The 17158-nt window shown below is 46.4% G+C and overlaps 1 protein-coding gene across 7 annotated transcripts in view; it reads right to left on the bottom strand.

The window, feature by feature from the left end:
* Nucleotides 1-17158, bottom strand: part of SMC5 (structural maintenance of chromosomes 5) — a 67404-nt gene that overhangs the window by 11018 nt on the left and 39228 nt on the right. For 5 of the 7 annotated variants that reach the window (XM_079996024.1, XM_079996027.1, XM_079996028.1 and 2 more), the window contains 3 exons: nt 15868-16047; nt 15692-15787; nt 13025-13904 (listed from right to left, as the gene is read on the bottom strand). In XM_079996024.1, the coding sequence (XP_079852150.1) occupies nt 13773-13904; nt 15692-15787; nt 15868-16047 (408 nt within the window). In that variant the 3' untranslated portion in view covers nt 13025-13772. Of the gene's footprint in view, nt 1-9154; nt 10192-13024; nt 13905-15691; nt 15788-15867; nt 16048-17158 lie in introns of those variants that run through there. The other 2 variants (XM_079996026.1, XM_079996025.1) reach the window with 2 other exon arrangements.

Here is a 17158-nt window from a genome sequence, read left to right as displayed (position 1 = left end):
AAGCGGTCGATTCAAAGCACCGCGCGCCGCTCACCCCACGTCGCTCCGGATTCCCGATACTGGGTCTCCCCGTGAGTAGGGGGGCGCAAAAGGTGCCAGCCGAATCCCAAGTTCACAGGCTTCTCCACCTGTGATTTCTGAGGGTCTCCGCCTTCGCCGTGGCGGTCAGACCCTATTTTTCACGGAGCAAGTTCCTCCCGAACGGAGGAGCTCCGCCATTGCCGGAGGCGCCAACCCGGAAGTCCCAAAGAGGGTTGTCCTTGTTAAGTAGGATTAGTGGCTCTGCAAAAACTAGGAGAGTTGTTTCAGGAGAGATGGTTATGAGATATTTTCCTGACTAGTTGCAGTCAGTATCCAAGCAGCCACATTTTGCACAAGCAGAAGATTCTGGTTCTTAACAGTCTTCAAATGAAGGCTGCAGGGAACACCTTGAAATTATGGCCATGTCTATTTAGCTAGGCCGTGGACAACTGGCCAGGCTGCCTTTGCCCAGGAGAGGCTGCAGCTGGTCCATCAGTCTCAGCTGCTGGACTGTCCTACAACTCAAGCTGCAGATACCATCCTTTCAGAAAAGACAACCCCATCTAGATGCTATTACCACTTTGAAGCTGAATGGGTTGAAAGAGGCAATCACCATTGCTTTGTGCAGGTGGAAATGGTCTTTGTCTGTTTCTTGCCATTTGGTCTAACAAAACTGGTGATTATATACAAAGATGAGCCCTTTACTCTGTCTGGATTAATGGGTTTTTATTTTGGCAGGATGGTGAGCAATCTTGCAAATCAGCAGTCGTTGTTTGTATATAGCAAGGCTGAGTACGCACCAAACATTTAAAGCACATCCCATCCTTTTTAAGGGTGCTGGGAATTGTAGTGCTGTGAGGGGTAAACTACACTTCCCAGGATTCTTTAGAGGGAAAATTTGCCTTAAACATATAGTGTGTACATCATTCACAACTACTTCAGTCTCGCAAAAACACCCAACGGCAAAATTTAAGCCCATTCATCAGGCAACCTGGGTGAGAACTATACCTATAAAATTTGTATGTGATTATATTGAAATGAAATGGAAATTAAAGGTTCCTTTCTAATTTAACATAAAGAGATTAGACGACCAAATACAAATGAATGCAAGCTTCTGAAGAGAAGAGGGGGGGGGGGGGAAACACTCTATGCAAACTTGAGCATCAGGTTGTTGGCTAGACAATTCCTTAAACTGACTTCCAATCAACAAAGTTCAGTTTATCTGCTTAATGATGCATATATTTTTTACTGTTAAAAAACTTCCCTTAGGAATAATTTTTCATTGACTTAATTTTTCACTCCTGGGTCAAGTTAGGGTTCTTGTTTTCTCTTAATCAAATTATGCTCAGTACTAACACAAGAAGAAGAGAATCAGATATAAACTGTTGTGACAAGAACTTGAGGGGTGGGGAACTCATGGCCCTTCAGATGTCAGAGGACTACAGCTCCCCTAACCATTGGACCTGCTGGTTGAAGCCGATGGGAGTTGGGAGTTCAACAGGATCAGGAGGAGCAGAGGTTTCCCACCCCCATTTTATAGCAGAGTTTCCAGCTTCCTATCCATGGAAGTTACTGGTTGATAGAGGCTGTGAAGAACATGTTGCTTCACTACTGAGGTAACACAGCATGGGATGCAACTTTTGTGCTGTACTTCTCAAATTGAGTTATTGCATGTAGTAGTCATGATGAAAGGCATGCAGCCGGCCTGGTGCAGGAATAAATGGCTTAAAGCAGGCAAACCCTCTCAACAGACAAAAGGAATCCTCCTTCATGCAGCATATTCTGTAGCTTAACTATGCAATTTGCTCCCACAAGACGTACTGATAACCATGGACTTGAATGGCGTTAAAAGAGGATGGTTGTTTTCCATTCACTGTCATCCAGCCTGCATCTCAGTACCAGTTGCTGGGATTCACAAGGACGGAGATTTGCTCTTGCGCTCAGGCCCTGCTCTCCCGCAGGCATCTGATTGGCCACAGTGGGAACAGGAGGCTGGACCAGGGGAGCCACTGGCCTCATCCAGCAGGCTCTTGCGTCCCAATGATTCTAACGTGTTTAACACCTTGGACGAATAGATTTACCGCTCAATCTTACACAAGTATGTTTAGAAATAAGTCCCATTGAGTTCAATTGAGCATTCTGACATAATCAAAAGGTATAAAGTACCTCATAAAGTGTATGACGTTTATGAAATGCAGGCAACCAATAGGCTTACAATGATTAAAGAAAAGCCGCAGACCTACTGCACCTCTTCTATTTCATGACCTTTAAGCTTTTGGGTACCCTTGTGAATGTATGTGTCATACGCATCAGTCAACTGCAGATAACACTTCACATATTTGACAAGCTGGTCTCTAAAAGTAGGTCTATGAAAGTAAATTCTACAGTAAGTATGTTTGTCTTTAATATGCCAGAAGACTCTCGGGGCACTTCTGGCTAGAGACAAATATTTCATTCTGAAAAACACGTATTTAATTCATTATTAAACCATTTTCCCATGTGTGTTTACAACCATTTGGCTTTGTTTGTTTGTTTGTTTGAAAGGTCTGGTTTGCTTGAAGTTTAAAATACAACTTTTGGTCCAAATCGGAGCCAAATTATTTAGGGAATGGTTCATACATCATGTTAATTATCTAATTATTACAGCATTAACTGGTGATTTGCAAGTGTGAATCACAGATCAAGCAAGTGTGAACAAGCATCACAGATCAGGCAGAGTATTTTTCCAGCCCCTGCCCCCATCACCACTTTAGATGCCATGGAGTTAACTTGCATGTTCAGCTGCAAGTACTGTAATCAGGGAGGAGGAGTCAAGTTATGAACACAGAATGTGTAAACCAACCTTAAAGGTTAGCAGATAACGGTGAACTTTATATATATTTTAAGATTAGATATTTGAAAGGGTTGAGCACATGTTTAATTTGTAATGAAAGTTTGAAATAACTAAAACTGCAGAAGCATTGGAAGGTCACCTTCTCCAAAATGACAAAGGCTTAAACCTAGAAGGTGCTTATGCTGGCAAGTAAGTGTCTAAGATCCACAGCTGCTCAACTGTGGCAAAGTTATATCCAGTGGCACAGAAGAACATTGCTAATGTTGCCCCTTCAAAAGCACCTTGTTGACCCATCAGAAAGAACAAGAAAGAACAAGATGCTTTCCATAGCTTCCGAAGAAGCGCTCATCACCACAGCCCACCCTGCTCAGCGCCTCCATCAGTCCTGGGCTGTGCTGTGTTTCCAACCGTCTTGCCTGATCTCGGACATCAAGGAGGACCATCAGGGAACATGGAGCTGTAGCTGGACACCTCCCCTAGATGAAACAGGTTTATACACTGAATGTTTACATCACTGGAAATAAGGAAGATACCTTAGCAGGTGACCTAGCAGGATATTTTTGGATTTATTTTTGTCTGCCTGTGTCAGGGGAAGTCAGAATGCAAACCACCACCCACCTCGGCAGAGTTGTTAGGCACAGAGGAAATGTTTGCTTTTGCAGGCATGCTGCTGAAGGAAGAGAGACCACAAGATACAACTAATAATAATAATAATAATAATAAATTTTATTTATATCCCGCCCTCCCCAGCCGAAGCCGGGCTCAGGGCGGCTAACAACACTAAAACAGTATGACATTATAAAACATTATAAAAATGAATTAAAATCAAAATTGATGGCAACCATAAACTAAAGCTTTGTAAAGATTGCCAGAGGAGGGGGTCAGGCTGCGCCCTGACCAAATGCCAGGTGGAACAGCTCTGTCTTGCAGGCCCTGCGGAAAGATGTCAAGTCCTGCAGGGCCCTTGTCTCTTGTGACAGAGCGTTCCACCAGGTTGGAGCCGCAGCCGAAAAAGCCCTGGCTCTAGTTGAGGCCAGCCTAACCTCTCTGAGGCCTGGGACCCTCAAGGTGTTTTTATTTGAAGATCGTAAGTTCCTCTGTGGGGCATACCAGGAGAGGCGGTCCCGTAGGTACGAGGGCCCTAGGCCGTATAGGGCTTTGAAGGTTAAAACCAGCACCTTAAACCTGATCCTGTACTCCACCGGGAGCCAGTGCAGCTGGTATAGCACCGGATGAATGTGATCTCTAAGCGAAGACCCCGTAAGGAGTCTCGCTGCGGCATTCTGCACCCGCTGGAGTTTCTGGGTCAGTCTCAAGGGCAGCCCCACGTAGAGCGAGTTCCAATAATCCAGTCTGGAGGTGACCGTCGCGTGGATCACAGTGGCTAGGTCAGGGCGAGAGAGGTAAGGAGCCAACTGCTTAGCTTGGCGGAGATGAAAAAATGCCGCCTTTGTTATAGCTGCAATCTGCGCCTCCATGGAGAGGGAGGTATCGAAGATTACACCCAAACTCTTAACGGACGGTGCTGGCACTAATTGCACCCCCGCAAGAGATGGGAGTTGCCCCCTCAGTCCCATGTCGTCCTGTCCCAGCCAGAGGACCTCTGTCTTCGAAGGATTTAACTTCAACCGGCTCCCACGTAACCATCCAGCCACAGCCTCCAAGCATCTGATCAGTGTGTCTGGGGCCGAGTCCGGGTGGCCGTCCATCAACAAATAGAGTTGGGTGTCATCAGCATACTGATGGCAGCCCAGCCCAAAACTCCGGACAAGCTGGGCGAGGGGGCGCATAAAGATGTTAAAAAGCATCGGGGAGAGTATTGCACCCTGAGGCACACCACACACCAAGGAGTGGCGGGATGACAATTCCCCCCCAAGCGCCACCCTCTGTCCCCGACCAGAGAGAAACGAGCGCAGCCATTGAAGGACTGTGCCCTGGATTCCCACGTCGGCAAGGCGGTGGTCCAGGAGTTCGTGATCGACCATGTCGAAGGCTGCTGACAGGTCTAGAAGAATCAGCAGCCCCGACCCGCCTCGATCCAGCTGCCTGCGGAGATCATCTGTTAGGGCGACCAGAGCCGTCTCGGTCCCATGACCAGCGCGGAAGCCGGACTGGAATGGATCCAGAGCTGATGTTTCATCCAGAAACCTACCAAGCTGTTCAGCAACCGCTCTCTCAATCACCTTACCCAGGAATGGAAGATTCGAAACCGGGCGGTAATTGGATAGATCTAAGGGATCTAATGATGTTTTCTTTAAGAGCGGGCGCACCACTGCCTCCTTCAGTTCCCCTGGGAATGTCCCGGTGCCAAGGGACAGATTGATGATATCCCCCAGGGGGGCCCGCACCTCTTCTGGACACGCTCTAATCAGCCAGGACGGGCACGGGTCGAGAGGACAGGTGGTGGGCTTTCCAGCTCGGAGGAGTCTGTCTACATCAGCTGGGGATATCCAGTCAAAGTGGTCCAATACTGAACCCGAGGACAGTCGAGGGGCCTCCAGTTCCTTTATTGTATCCAAATTGGCAGGGAGGTCATGGCGGAGCAACAAGACCTTCTCCGCAAAAAAGCTCGCAAATGCCTCACAGCTGTGTGTCAGATTGTTATTTAAATTTGGCTGTCCTTCGAGGGACGTTAAAGACCGAATTATACTAAATAATTGCGCCGGGCGAGAGCTAGCGGATGCAATGGAGGCCGAGAAGTAGGACTTTTTAGCGGCCTTCACTGCCATCTCGTAGGTTTTCATAAAAACCCTATAAGATGTTCTTGAAGCTCCGTCACGGGCACCCCGCCATACTCGCTCTAGCCGTCTGAGGTCCCGCTTCATTTTCCGGAGCACCTCGGTAAACCAGGGAGCCCGGTTTCTGCGGGGTCGCAGAGGGCGCTTAGGTGCGATCTCATTGATGGCTGCCAGGAGCTGGGTATTCCAGGCCTCAACAAGCTCAGTCAATGAGTCGCCAGGGGGAGAAAGGTCCCGCAAGGCTTGACGGAATCTATCAGGGTCCATCAGCCTCTGCGGGCGAGCCCAAATTGGCTCGCCACCCAAGCAGGGTGGGGGTGGAACGTCAATCCTGGCTTTCAGAGCATAGTGATCAGACCATGGCACCTTCATCGAAGGAAACATGATCACATCTATACCGACGCCAAAGATCAAATCCAGCGTGTGGCCTGCTTGATGTGTGGGGCCCGAAACAAACTGGGAGAGCCCTAGTGTCGCCATGGAAGACACCAGGTCCAGAGCCTGTGAGGAGGGAGTGGCATCAGCATGGATGTTGAAGTCCCCCAATACCAATAGGTTAGGGAACTCCAAGGCCCAGCCGGCCACCGCCTCCAGCAGGCCTGACAGGGTGGCTGCTGGTGCGCTAGGTGGCCGGTACACCAGCCAGACAGCCAAGCTCACCTCGGAGCCCCACACTAGGCCAACACATTCAATGCCGGGGATCGATGGCGATGGTAGAGCCCTGAAAGAACAATCTTCCAGGATTAATAACGCCACCCCTCCCCCCCGGCCCACAGTCCGCGAATAAAGGTGGGCACTGTGGGAGCGTCTGTTAATTTATTTGCTACTATAATGCCAGCACAGGAACGCAGGTGGCACTGTGGGTTAAGCCACAGAGCCTAGGACTTGCTGATCAGAAGGTTGGCGGTTCGAATCCCCGCAACGGGGTGAGCTCAGTCCCGTTGCTCAGTCCCTGCTCCTGCCAACCTAGCAGTTCAAAAGCACGTCAAAGTGCAAGTAGATAAATAGGTACCGCTCCGGCGGGAAGGTAAACAGCGTTTCTGTGCGTTGCTCTGGTTCACCAGAAGCGGCTTAGTCAGGCCACATGACCTGGAAGCTGTACACCGGCTCCCTCAGCCAATAAAGCAAGATGAGCGCCACAACCCCAGAGTCGGCCACGACTGGACCTAATGGTCAGGGGTCCCTTTACCTTTACCTATAATGCCAGCATCCTCAAAAACACAGTGCTAAAATAAGCTGTACTTTAGTTAACTGTAAGTTACTGGCAAAACTTGAACATTCCTCATTGCCTTATACCTGCTGCATTGCCTAAATGTCTGTGATAAAATAACCATTTTCATATTTTGTATAAGGTTTCACCAGAATTGCTTATTTAAAGTAATGAAAAGCTGTTCTGCTCCCTTTCCTTTCCCAGTGTTCCTTGGCAGACCTCAATGTTTGTTTGTTTAAGGATTTGTTGCTGTGCCTTCTCTCTTTAGAAACCAGGAGGCTTACCCATACAGACAGTCGTGCAACCTAACAATAAATATAATCCTTGCAATAAATGCAGAAGGAGCAAGCATCTGAACTCGTAGCAGCTAGAAAATCAACAGCAACCAACATTCACAACAACTTGAGGTCAGCAGTCTATCTACCTCACCGTTGTCATCTTCAGACTGATCTGGTGCATGCTTACTCAGAAGTAAGTTCCACAGCAGTCAGTCGGGAGTGCTCTTATGCAACACTGCATAGGGTTACAACCTAACTCTCTCCTCCAAAAACACCTCATGCTGTAAAAAAGCAAGAATCTTCTAAGGACGAAGTAGAATTTCACTCGGAAGTAAGTTACAGAGCTTTGGGATAGACCTCAAAATGGCCCTTTATGAGATTTAACTTGGTTCACTGAATAATCCCTAAGTAGGGTCTCTCCCCATGATTTTAAAATATAGAAGGGGGAAGGGCAGGGTGATGGGAAGGCTCCAAGAGGAACAAGGGATTTAGAGGCCAATGTGTCTTATCTTGAATTGGGCTGAGAAGCCAGTACAATTGCCACAGAACCAGTTAAAAATCTTAGCATCACCTAGTCCCCTGAGGTGAGCTGCAGAATCCGGTATTAGCTGAAATTACAGTGGTACCTTGGTTTTCAAACTTAATTCATTCTGAAGTCTGTTCTAAAACCAAAGCGTTCTAAAACCAAGGCGTGCTTTCCCATAGAAAGTAATACAAAATGGATTAATCTGTTCCAGACTTTTAAAAACAACCCCTAAAACAGCAATTTAACATGAATTTTACTATGTAATGAGACCATTGATCCATAAAATGAAAGCAATAGACCAGGCTGCAATCTACTACCCAGTATCAAAACTAGCAGTGATCTACCCATTGCCATTGGAGGGTCAGGCGGGAGGGGGGAGTTTAAGTGGGAGAGTGTGTGGAAACACTCCAACTGGAGGGGTGAGGAGCGCGCATGGAGAAGGAGGTGGCTGACTGGATGCAGGAGAGGAGAGTTTAAGTGGGAGGGAAGGAAAGGGAGGCAAAAGTTCTCTTCCCCTGCCCAGGCCAGCCCCCCCCCCCCCCCCTTTTCTCCCCTGCATGTTTTCCAGCATCTGCCCACACTCCCCATTCACCTGGGCTTCTGTCTCCTCTTTGGGCAACATTACAAAGCGGCAGCCCCAGGCTGCTCAGCCGGGTGGCTTGGAGCCTGCAGCGTGCAGTGCAAGCTTGTGAATGCAGCGCCTGCGCTGGCTGGCCTGGATCTTGCTTGGGGGTGGGCTTGGGATGGGGGAGGGAAGGTCAACCTGCCCAGCATAGTTCCCCCACCACACGCTCCCCCCCCCCCCCCCAAACACCGTCTCTCTGCGCGCTGGGGAAAAGTCACCAACTTCCAAGTCTCCCTACTTCGGAGTCACTTACATTCAAGGAGCCGCCCAACTCCACTTTGCACTGAGGAAAGAGGAGCTTCCCAGCAGAGGAAAGGGAAGGGAAGGAAGTGGGGCAGCCACTACTGGGGCCACGGCGCACGCTCAAAATGGAAGTGTGCACTCAAACTGGAGCATGTTCAGCTTCCAAAAAAAGTTCCAAAACCGGAACACTCATTTCTGGGTTTGAAGTGTTTGGGTTCCAAGCAGTTCAAGAACTAAGCTGTTCAAAAACCAAGGTACCACTGTAAAACAAACTCTTTCCAAATGTGGGAAGCCCCCCCCCCCACCATTGCACCCGCTTCCTCCTCCTGCTTGTTCTTCCCTGGCTGGCACTGCAGAAACGCAGATAGAAGAAAGCCTTCAATATAAAGTGCAGACTTTTTTCTCTCTTTCCACAGCAGCAACGAGGGTGGGAAAGCTTTTTTATTTGATGCAAAAGTACATATTAATGCAGAGATGTTTGTTGGCTTGATCTGCAACAGCAAATTGACTATCTATTTGCACACTTGTTAATGTCTATATACTATTTACAAGTTTTGAAATCAATACAGGTTACGATGAAACAGACTTTGGACTGAAACTAGTTGCTTGAGCTTCAGCAGCAGATGTGACAAGTCTGAGTTTCTTTTGTTTTGCACTCCAAGAGTAAAGGTTTGTGGGGGGGGGGGGGAATAGTGTGACTGCAAAACACCAAGTCCCAAGCACATTCCTCCCAATAAACTCTGCTCCCCGAATACAAAAGCTTTTGTCCCCATCCTTCCTGACCACTGACCATTTTGGCTGGGGCTCTTTTGCACATGGGTTGCCAGCCTTTTTTGACCAGTGGGCACCAGCCACAAAATGTTTGTAATGGGGGTGTGGGAGAATATTATTTATTCTAAACAGAAAGTTAACTCACTCTCTGCACTAGGATCAAAAATTGAAGACAGCCAGCTGACCTCTTATATGCAATTCTGCGGTGGCAGCAGTAATAACAATAACAACAGTAACAACAACAATACTAACAAAAACAACACATTATTTATACCCCGCCCATTTGGCTGGATTTCCCCAGGCACTCTGGGCAGCTCTCAACAGAACACCAATAACAATAATAAAACAACAATAACAACAAACATTAAAAACTTCCCTCAACAGGGCTGCCTTCAAATGTCTTCTAAAAGTCAGATAGTTGTTTATTTCCTTGACATCTGATAGGAGGGCATTCCACAGGGCGGGCGCCACCACCGAGAAGGCCCTCTGCCTGGTTTCCAGTAACTTCGCTTCTCGCAGTGAAGGAACTGCCAGAAGGCCCTCGGCGCTGGACCTCATCTGGGCTGAACTTACTATCTCTCCATCTTCAATGCCTGTTTCTTCTTTTTTCCTGGCTGTTTCATGCAGGCACCCTTCATCCATATTACTATTCTGCATGCTACACAGCTTACCAAGGGACTTCTGGACTGTGGGGTAACAGTGTGGCTCAAAACTATTTTGAGAAGGGACACAAACATCCCACTCAAATATAAAGTGGAAGATGTATTCCCCCTTCTCAAGCACTTCTCATCACCTGCATGGTGAAACAGCCACACAGCAGTTCATTACTGTGTATTATAGTGGCCTCTGGTGGTGCATGTGATGATCTGGAGCTTGTTTTTTTTGTAAGGCATACCATTTGGTTAGGATTTTGGTCTCAGCAGTAGCTTTCCCCCAAAGACGAGCTCTGTAGTTGCATGATGAAAGAACACTGTTGCAAAGCTCTGTTGCAAAGGTACACACTGTGCTTTGCAACGACTCATACTGTATACATACTACTAACAAGTGTTTTTGAGGCTTCCAAGTTAAGGGAAATGATGAAAGAAACAGCTAATGTTGCCCATCGTACCAATGTTGACAGAAGAATTCTCAAAATCAGGACAGTGGAGAAAAGCATGGCCTCCCCTACTCAAAGGTCACTGTTTGGTTTTTGCCATGGAAATCAAAGTACTCGGAAGAGCTATACCTGCAGCATCAGGAGGGGGAAAAGAACAACCTCCCCTTTCCTATCAACACATTAATCTTTTTAGTTTTGTAAGTTTTATAAGTTTGCCGAGCTGCAGAACAACATAGTTAGCAAAGTAAGGCACCTTGGCAGTCTCTATGTAAACGAAACATTGGGCATCCCTGTGGTTCCAGCATCTGTTTTTAAGTAGAGGGGGTATAAATAATAATTTAAAAAATTATTATTATTATTATTTTATTATTATTATTACTATTATTATTTACTTGTACACCACCCATCTGGCCGGGCCTCCTCAGTCACTCTGGGCAGCCTCCAACAGGATATTAAAAATAGGATAAAACATCAAACATTAAAAACTTCCCTAAACAGGGCTGCCTTCAGATGTCTTCTGGAAGTCAGGTACAGTACTTGTTTATTTCCTTGACATCTGATGGGAGGGCGTTCCACAGAGCAGGCACTGCCACCGAGAAGGCCCTCTGCCTGGTTCCCTGAAAACTCACTTCTTTCAGCGAGGGAACCGCCAGAAGGCCCTCAAAGCTGGACCTCAGTGTCCGGGCTGAACGATGTGAGTGGAGACACTCCTTCAGGTATACTGGGCCAAGGCCGTTTAGGGCTTTAAAGGTCAGCACCAACACTTTGAATTGTGCTTGGAAACATACTGGGAGCCAATGTAGGTGTTTCAGAACCAGTGTTATATGGTCTTGGCGGCCACTCCCAGTCACCAGTCCAGCTGTCACATTCTGGATTAATTGCAGTTTCCGGGTCACCTTCAAAAGTAGCCCCACATAGAGCGCATTGCAGTAGTCCAAGCGAGAGATAACCAAAGCATGCACCACTCTGGCGAGACTGCCTGCGGGCAGGTAGGGTCTCAGCCTGCGTACCAGATGGAGTTGGTAGACAGCTGCCCTGGACACAGAACTGACGTGCACCTCCATGGACAGCTGGGAGTCCAAAATGACTCCTAGGCTGCGCACCTGGTCCTTCAGGGCACAGTTACCCCATTCAGGACCAGAGAGTCAAACACATCTGCCCACCCCCTGTCCCCCAAGAACAGTATTTCTGCCTTGTCAGGATTCAACTGCAATCTGTTAGCCACCATCCATCCTCCAACAGCCTCCAGACACTCACACAGGACCTTCACCACCCTCACTGATTCTGATTTGAAAGAGAGGTAGAGCTGGGTATCATCCACATACTGATGAACACCCAGCCCAAACCCCCTGATGATCTCTCCCAGCGGCTGCATGTAGATGTTGAAAAGCATGGGGGAGAGAACAAAACCCTGAGGCACCCCACAAGTGAGAGCCCAGGGGTCTGAATATCACTTTCTGGACACGGCAGAAGGAGCAGAACCACTATATAACAGTGTCCCCAGCTCCCAGCCCCTCAAAACGGTCCAGAATGATGTTATGGTCGATGGTATCAAAGGCCACTGAGAGATCCAGCAAAATATGGGTTGTTGTCATTCTTGTTTGTGTAGTGGAATTAAAAACAATAGTACCCAAAAAAGTGAGAAACATGCCAAAGTAGTAAGTGGATAGTTGTGCTACAAAATGCCAACTAGGCTTTGGACAACTTGGAGATGAGAGAGAATTTTGGCAAAGGATACAACAGCCCATTCCCCTCTCAAAATGTGGACATATTAAGATCAATCTGAAGACTTATCTAAGGCATCTGCTGCTTTGGGTTTTCAATGGAGGAATGTTTCGCAATCATTCTCCCCAGTACTATTGAAACCTCAAATTTAAGCTCTATTTTTTCATGTATTGTGGAGGCTTTAAGAATGACTTTTTCAGGAATGCTCACACTTGAATATACGTGATAAAGAATCAACTGAATACACACATACAGAATAATTTGATGCCTGGATTTCAATCCTGAATTAATTTTCAAATATGACTGTATCTAATTTGGCTGACCCCCTCACATAAGGGTGGGGAGACCGGAAGGTGATTCAGCTGCCTTTTCCAGAGCCTGGCCAGGCTCTCAATTGAAGTACCTTCCCGCCTACTAGAAATAATAACCCGAACTGAACTAAATCTATTCGGGGGGGGGGGCATTAAGTGGTGATGTCAGGGGAGTAGGAGGACTTTGGATCCAAGCTATTTCCAAAGCCCTCCCCTGACATTCTCAGAACACCCCTTCAGCCTGACTAACACTGGCAGGGCCAGGCCATCAGATATTCTTGCGGCAGCCCAGAGTGGGCACCAGGTTTTCATCTTGTGTCAGAAAGGGAGCTCCAATATATCCTATGATCCCAGAGACAGCCTTCCAAGGATCACAGACTGGGAATGACAAACTTATTCCACCCTTTCCAGTTTTGTTTGTCTTGGACAAACTTTACATCCCATTTTCACAAAGACAAAATTAATGTCTGAGGAAATCTGCTGACCAAGATAATATCAAACAACTGAAAATGTTTCTCATCCCATTTTGAACATGAGTATCATGGTAGTTTTATTTGCATTTTTCTCATATTTAAAGAATCTAAATATTGAGTTAAGTTTCCTAGTTTAGTCATGCACAATGATTCAAGTAGCAAAGATGTAACGAATCGTTTCCAATATAAATTTATTATACAAAAAATAGTTTGGTAGCTTTTTTCCAGAAGATTTTTTTTTTACATAAAAAGGTTTACAGGGTTAAAATTTAAGCATATCCCATCTTTTAAGTATAGTTCATTGTACAAAATGAGAACCACCAATTAAACAAATAGTTTCTGATTAGACAAAGAAAAAAACCACACTGGATATTTTATATTCTTGGCGAGTGTCTGAAACCTCTCATCCCACAGCACAATTAAATTAAGATAGTACCTTAGCAGCAATTGTGAAGTACTTTTATAGTTGAGCATCTTGCATTAATTCCATACATCACATCTTTAAAAAGCTTGCATAGTCTCTTTTAGCTCAAAACCATGGGCAGTGAAAACAGTTATATTTTCCTGCTGAACAAATTTGGTGAAATCTTTACCAGTTCACCAAAAACTGCCAAAGCTATGTCTGAACATTTAAAAGACATATAAAAAGAATTTAAATACAGCAAAGCTACAAAGCTGTGAAAGACTACATGGGTGTTTCCCTCACAAATCCACTTCCAAAGCAGGCTGAAAGGTGGCCAATATTAAAAGTGCTTGCAGAGGACAATGACCTGTAAGGTAGAAGGAAGTATACACTATACTCATGTAAGTCTCTTCAAGAGAGTTGTGCATTTAAGTAAATAAATAAAATAAAAATAAATAAAAGTTATTTGGACTTTTCCAACTAATTTTGATCAAGTTTCAAAAGGCACCTGGAAGACCTTTATGAACACAGAAATCGCAGCCGTCTCCTATGGAAGCACTTCAGGCTGAACTTGTTCGATTCTAGCATAGAAGATCCATTGTAGACCAACAGCACCGACATCCTCTGTGCATAAGTGAGGTTCTGCAGGAGCTGTCAACAAATTGAGAAAGAAGGCTCCATTACAAAGAGTCTTCCATTGCCAATCACATTTGTTTCTTAGTCAATATACACCAGTACTTTCCACATCAGCCATAGTCCGTTTCTCAGGAACAAAATGCTATTTTACTTTCTCCTTTTTGGCACATATACATTTTGGTAGTTATATATTAACACTGCATTTTAACGTTTCAGACCTTAAAACATAATAATCACAATGGGTTGGAGCCAAAGGTTTCCTTTTTATCAAAGGAAGTCCTTCCATAGGCAAACTCCCTCTGCCAAAGGAAGAGAATCTCTGGATCCTAGTCCAGCATAATTAAATGCTTGCCAAAATGAAAATACTAACTCTCCCCCTTAATATTTGCAGGGTTAGGATCCCCCTCAGGAGGAAATTCCATGGGGCCAGGGCCAAAATTGGAGGACCTGCTTCAACCTCCTTTATTTGATATTATAAAGAGATAGAATTAAATCCGAGCTGCCTACAAGTCTCAAAGAACAGAAGCATTCAAAGGGTTATGATGCTGCTTCCAGTATGAAAATCCCCAAGCATAAAGGATTTTATAAAACCATACCTATGCACTGGATTGCACTTGGGATGTCAATGAATAGACTGATTTAAAACAGGTTTTAGATGTTCTGGAAAATGTTCCCATCAATATTATGCATCATCAGGGGGTTTGGGCTGGGTGTCCATCAATATGCAGATGATACCCAGCTCTACCTCTCTTTCAAATCAGAACCAGTGAAGGCAGTGAAGGTCCTGTGTGAGTGTCTGGAGGCAGTTGGAGGATGGATGGCGACTAACAGATTGAGGTTGAACCCTGATAAGACAGAAGCACTGTTTTGGGGGGACAGGGGGTGGGCTGGTGTGGAGGGCTCCCTGGTCCTGAATGGGGTAACTGTGCCCCTGAAGGACCAGGTGCGCAGCCTGGGAGTCATTTTGGACTCCCAGCTGTCCATGGAGGTGCACGTCAGTTCTGTGTCCAGGGCAGCTGTCTACCAGCTACATCTGGTACGCAGGCTGTGACCCTACCTGCCCGCAGACTGTCTTACCAGAGTGGTGCATGCTCTAGTTATCTCTCGCTTGGACTACTGCAATGCGCTCTATGTGGGGCTACTTTTGAAGGTGACCCGGAAACTGCAATTAATCCAGAATGCGGCAGCTGGACTGGTGACTGGGAGTGGCAGCCGAGACCATATAACACTGGTCCTGAAACACCTACATTGGTTCCCAGTATGTTTCCAAGCACAATTCAAAGTGTTGGTGCTGACCTTTAAAGCCCTAAACGGCCTTGGCCCAGTATACCTGAAGGAGTGTCTCCACTCACATCGTTCAGCCCGGACACTGAGGTCCAGCTTTGAGGGCCTTCTGGCAGTTCCCTCACTGCAAGAAGTGAGTTTTCAGGGAACCAGGCAGAGGGCCTTCTCGGTGGTGGTGCCTGCTCTGTGGAACGCCCTCCCATCAGATGTCAAGGAAATAAACAACTACCTGACTTTTAGAAGACATCTGAAGGCAGCCCTGTTTAGGAAGTTTTTAGTGTTTGATTCTATTTTTAATATTCAGTTGGAAGCCGCCCAGAGTGGCTGGGGAAACCCAGCCAGATGGGTGGGGTATAAATAATAAATTGTTGTTGTTGTTGTTTGAATAAAGAATTGTAAATAACGTAGAGTGATAGCCAACTAAGTCATACTCAGACGTACTTTAAGGCAACTGATTTTCATGGGTCTACTCAGAGTATCACTACTCTGTCATGCATAGCACCCACATAAGTACGCACCTTTGGTGTAATAAGGAAGTACTGAGAAGTGCTCGCTTTGCAAGCTGTTTCAACCACCACATCAAAGACTCTCCTTTCATTAACTGGGTCCATTCCCTGCAAAAGAAACAAACATGTTAACATTTTCTCTCCTGCTAATGAATACAGTATACCCTTTCATGTGCTGGCATATGTACCTGATTTATTTCATCCACCACTCTGAAGGGGCATCTGTTGAGTTCCTGCAAAGCCATCAGGTACAGCATCGTCGAAACACTTCTCTCCCCTCCACTCTGATGGTGTGGAGTCAGTTCGTGAAGTTGGGTGCTACTGCGAAACTTGACTCTAATCCGAATCCCGTATTTGTCATATTCCTCCTGTCATAACAGGATAGCAGTGTAAGAGATCTGCAAGTTGGCACATAAGGTAAAGGTAGACCCCTGACCATTAGGTCCAGCCATGACTGACTCTGGGGTTGTGGCGCTCATCTCACTTCCACTTCTGGCGAACCAGAGCAGCGCATGGAAACACCGTTCACCTTCCCGCCAGAGTGGTACCTATTTATCTACTTGCACTTTGATGTGCTTTCAAACTGCTAGGTTGGCGGGAGCAGGGACCGAGCAACGGGAGCTCACCCCATTGCGGGGATTCGAACCGCCGACCTTCTGATCGGCAAGTCCTAGGCTCTGTGGTTTAACCTACAGTGCCACCCATGTCCCTAAGTTGGCACATAGTCATGTACAATAAATCAAAGAGAGAAAATGCTGCTATCACATCAAATCAAAGCTTGTTTGCTTTCATTTCCCATCTTCTTGGCACTCAGTGCCATACATTTATTCCTGTCTCCAGGAGGCAGAGAAATACGGTAGATGTAACTATGGTTTGTCATTCAGACAGCATACCAAATCACGATTAATACCAACTCCCCCCCCCCTTCAAACTAACTAAATCATGGACCGGAGTCTTGTTTCAGCTTTATCTAACAACCCAATCCCAATCCCAACTATGGGATTGTGTTAACATCATCTGACATATGGGTTAGAAGGTGCATGTGCACCAATGTGCTGCACCAGTTGTGATCCAGGGACTGGGGGTGGGGGTGGAGGAAATGAAGAGGGGAGGCTACACTGCCAGTTGTCATCCCCCTGTGGAAAACAAGAGCACCAGGCAGAGGCTGTGCTGTGTTGACACTAGACCTGTGCACTGAATGCCAGCATGTGCAGGGTGTACTACTAGCATGAAAAAACACAAGCACACTTGCAGCAGTGTCAAACTGAGCCTTAACACAATACTCCTGTTATGGAAGGGACTGCTTTTCCACTCAACAGGCGGGAAGGGGCACTTGCACAACATCTTTTCCAGACCATTTGGAAGCCAAAGGCTGTGCTCACACAGCAGCACAAACCAGCACTAACATTTTGTAATAGCAAATAGGCACTTCCCTTCTGCTCCCCAACTGCTAAATTGTGACTAGCAAAATGCTTGCCA

Source organism: Podarcis cretensis (genome assembly GCF_951804945.1).
Source record: "Podarcis cretensis genome assembly, chromosome: 11".
Classification (NCBI taxonomy): domain Eukaryota; kingdom Metazoa; phylum Chordata; class Lepidosauria; order Squamata; family Lacertidae; genus Podarcis; species Podarcis cretensis.
Note: the sequence above shows the minus strand (reverse complement) of the source record. Positions and strands in the feature narration are given on the sequence as shown.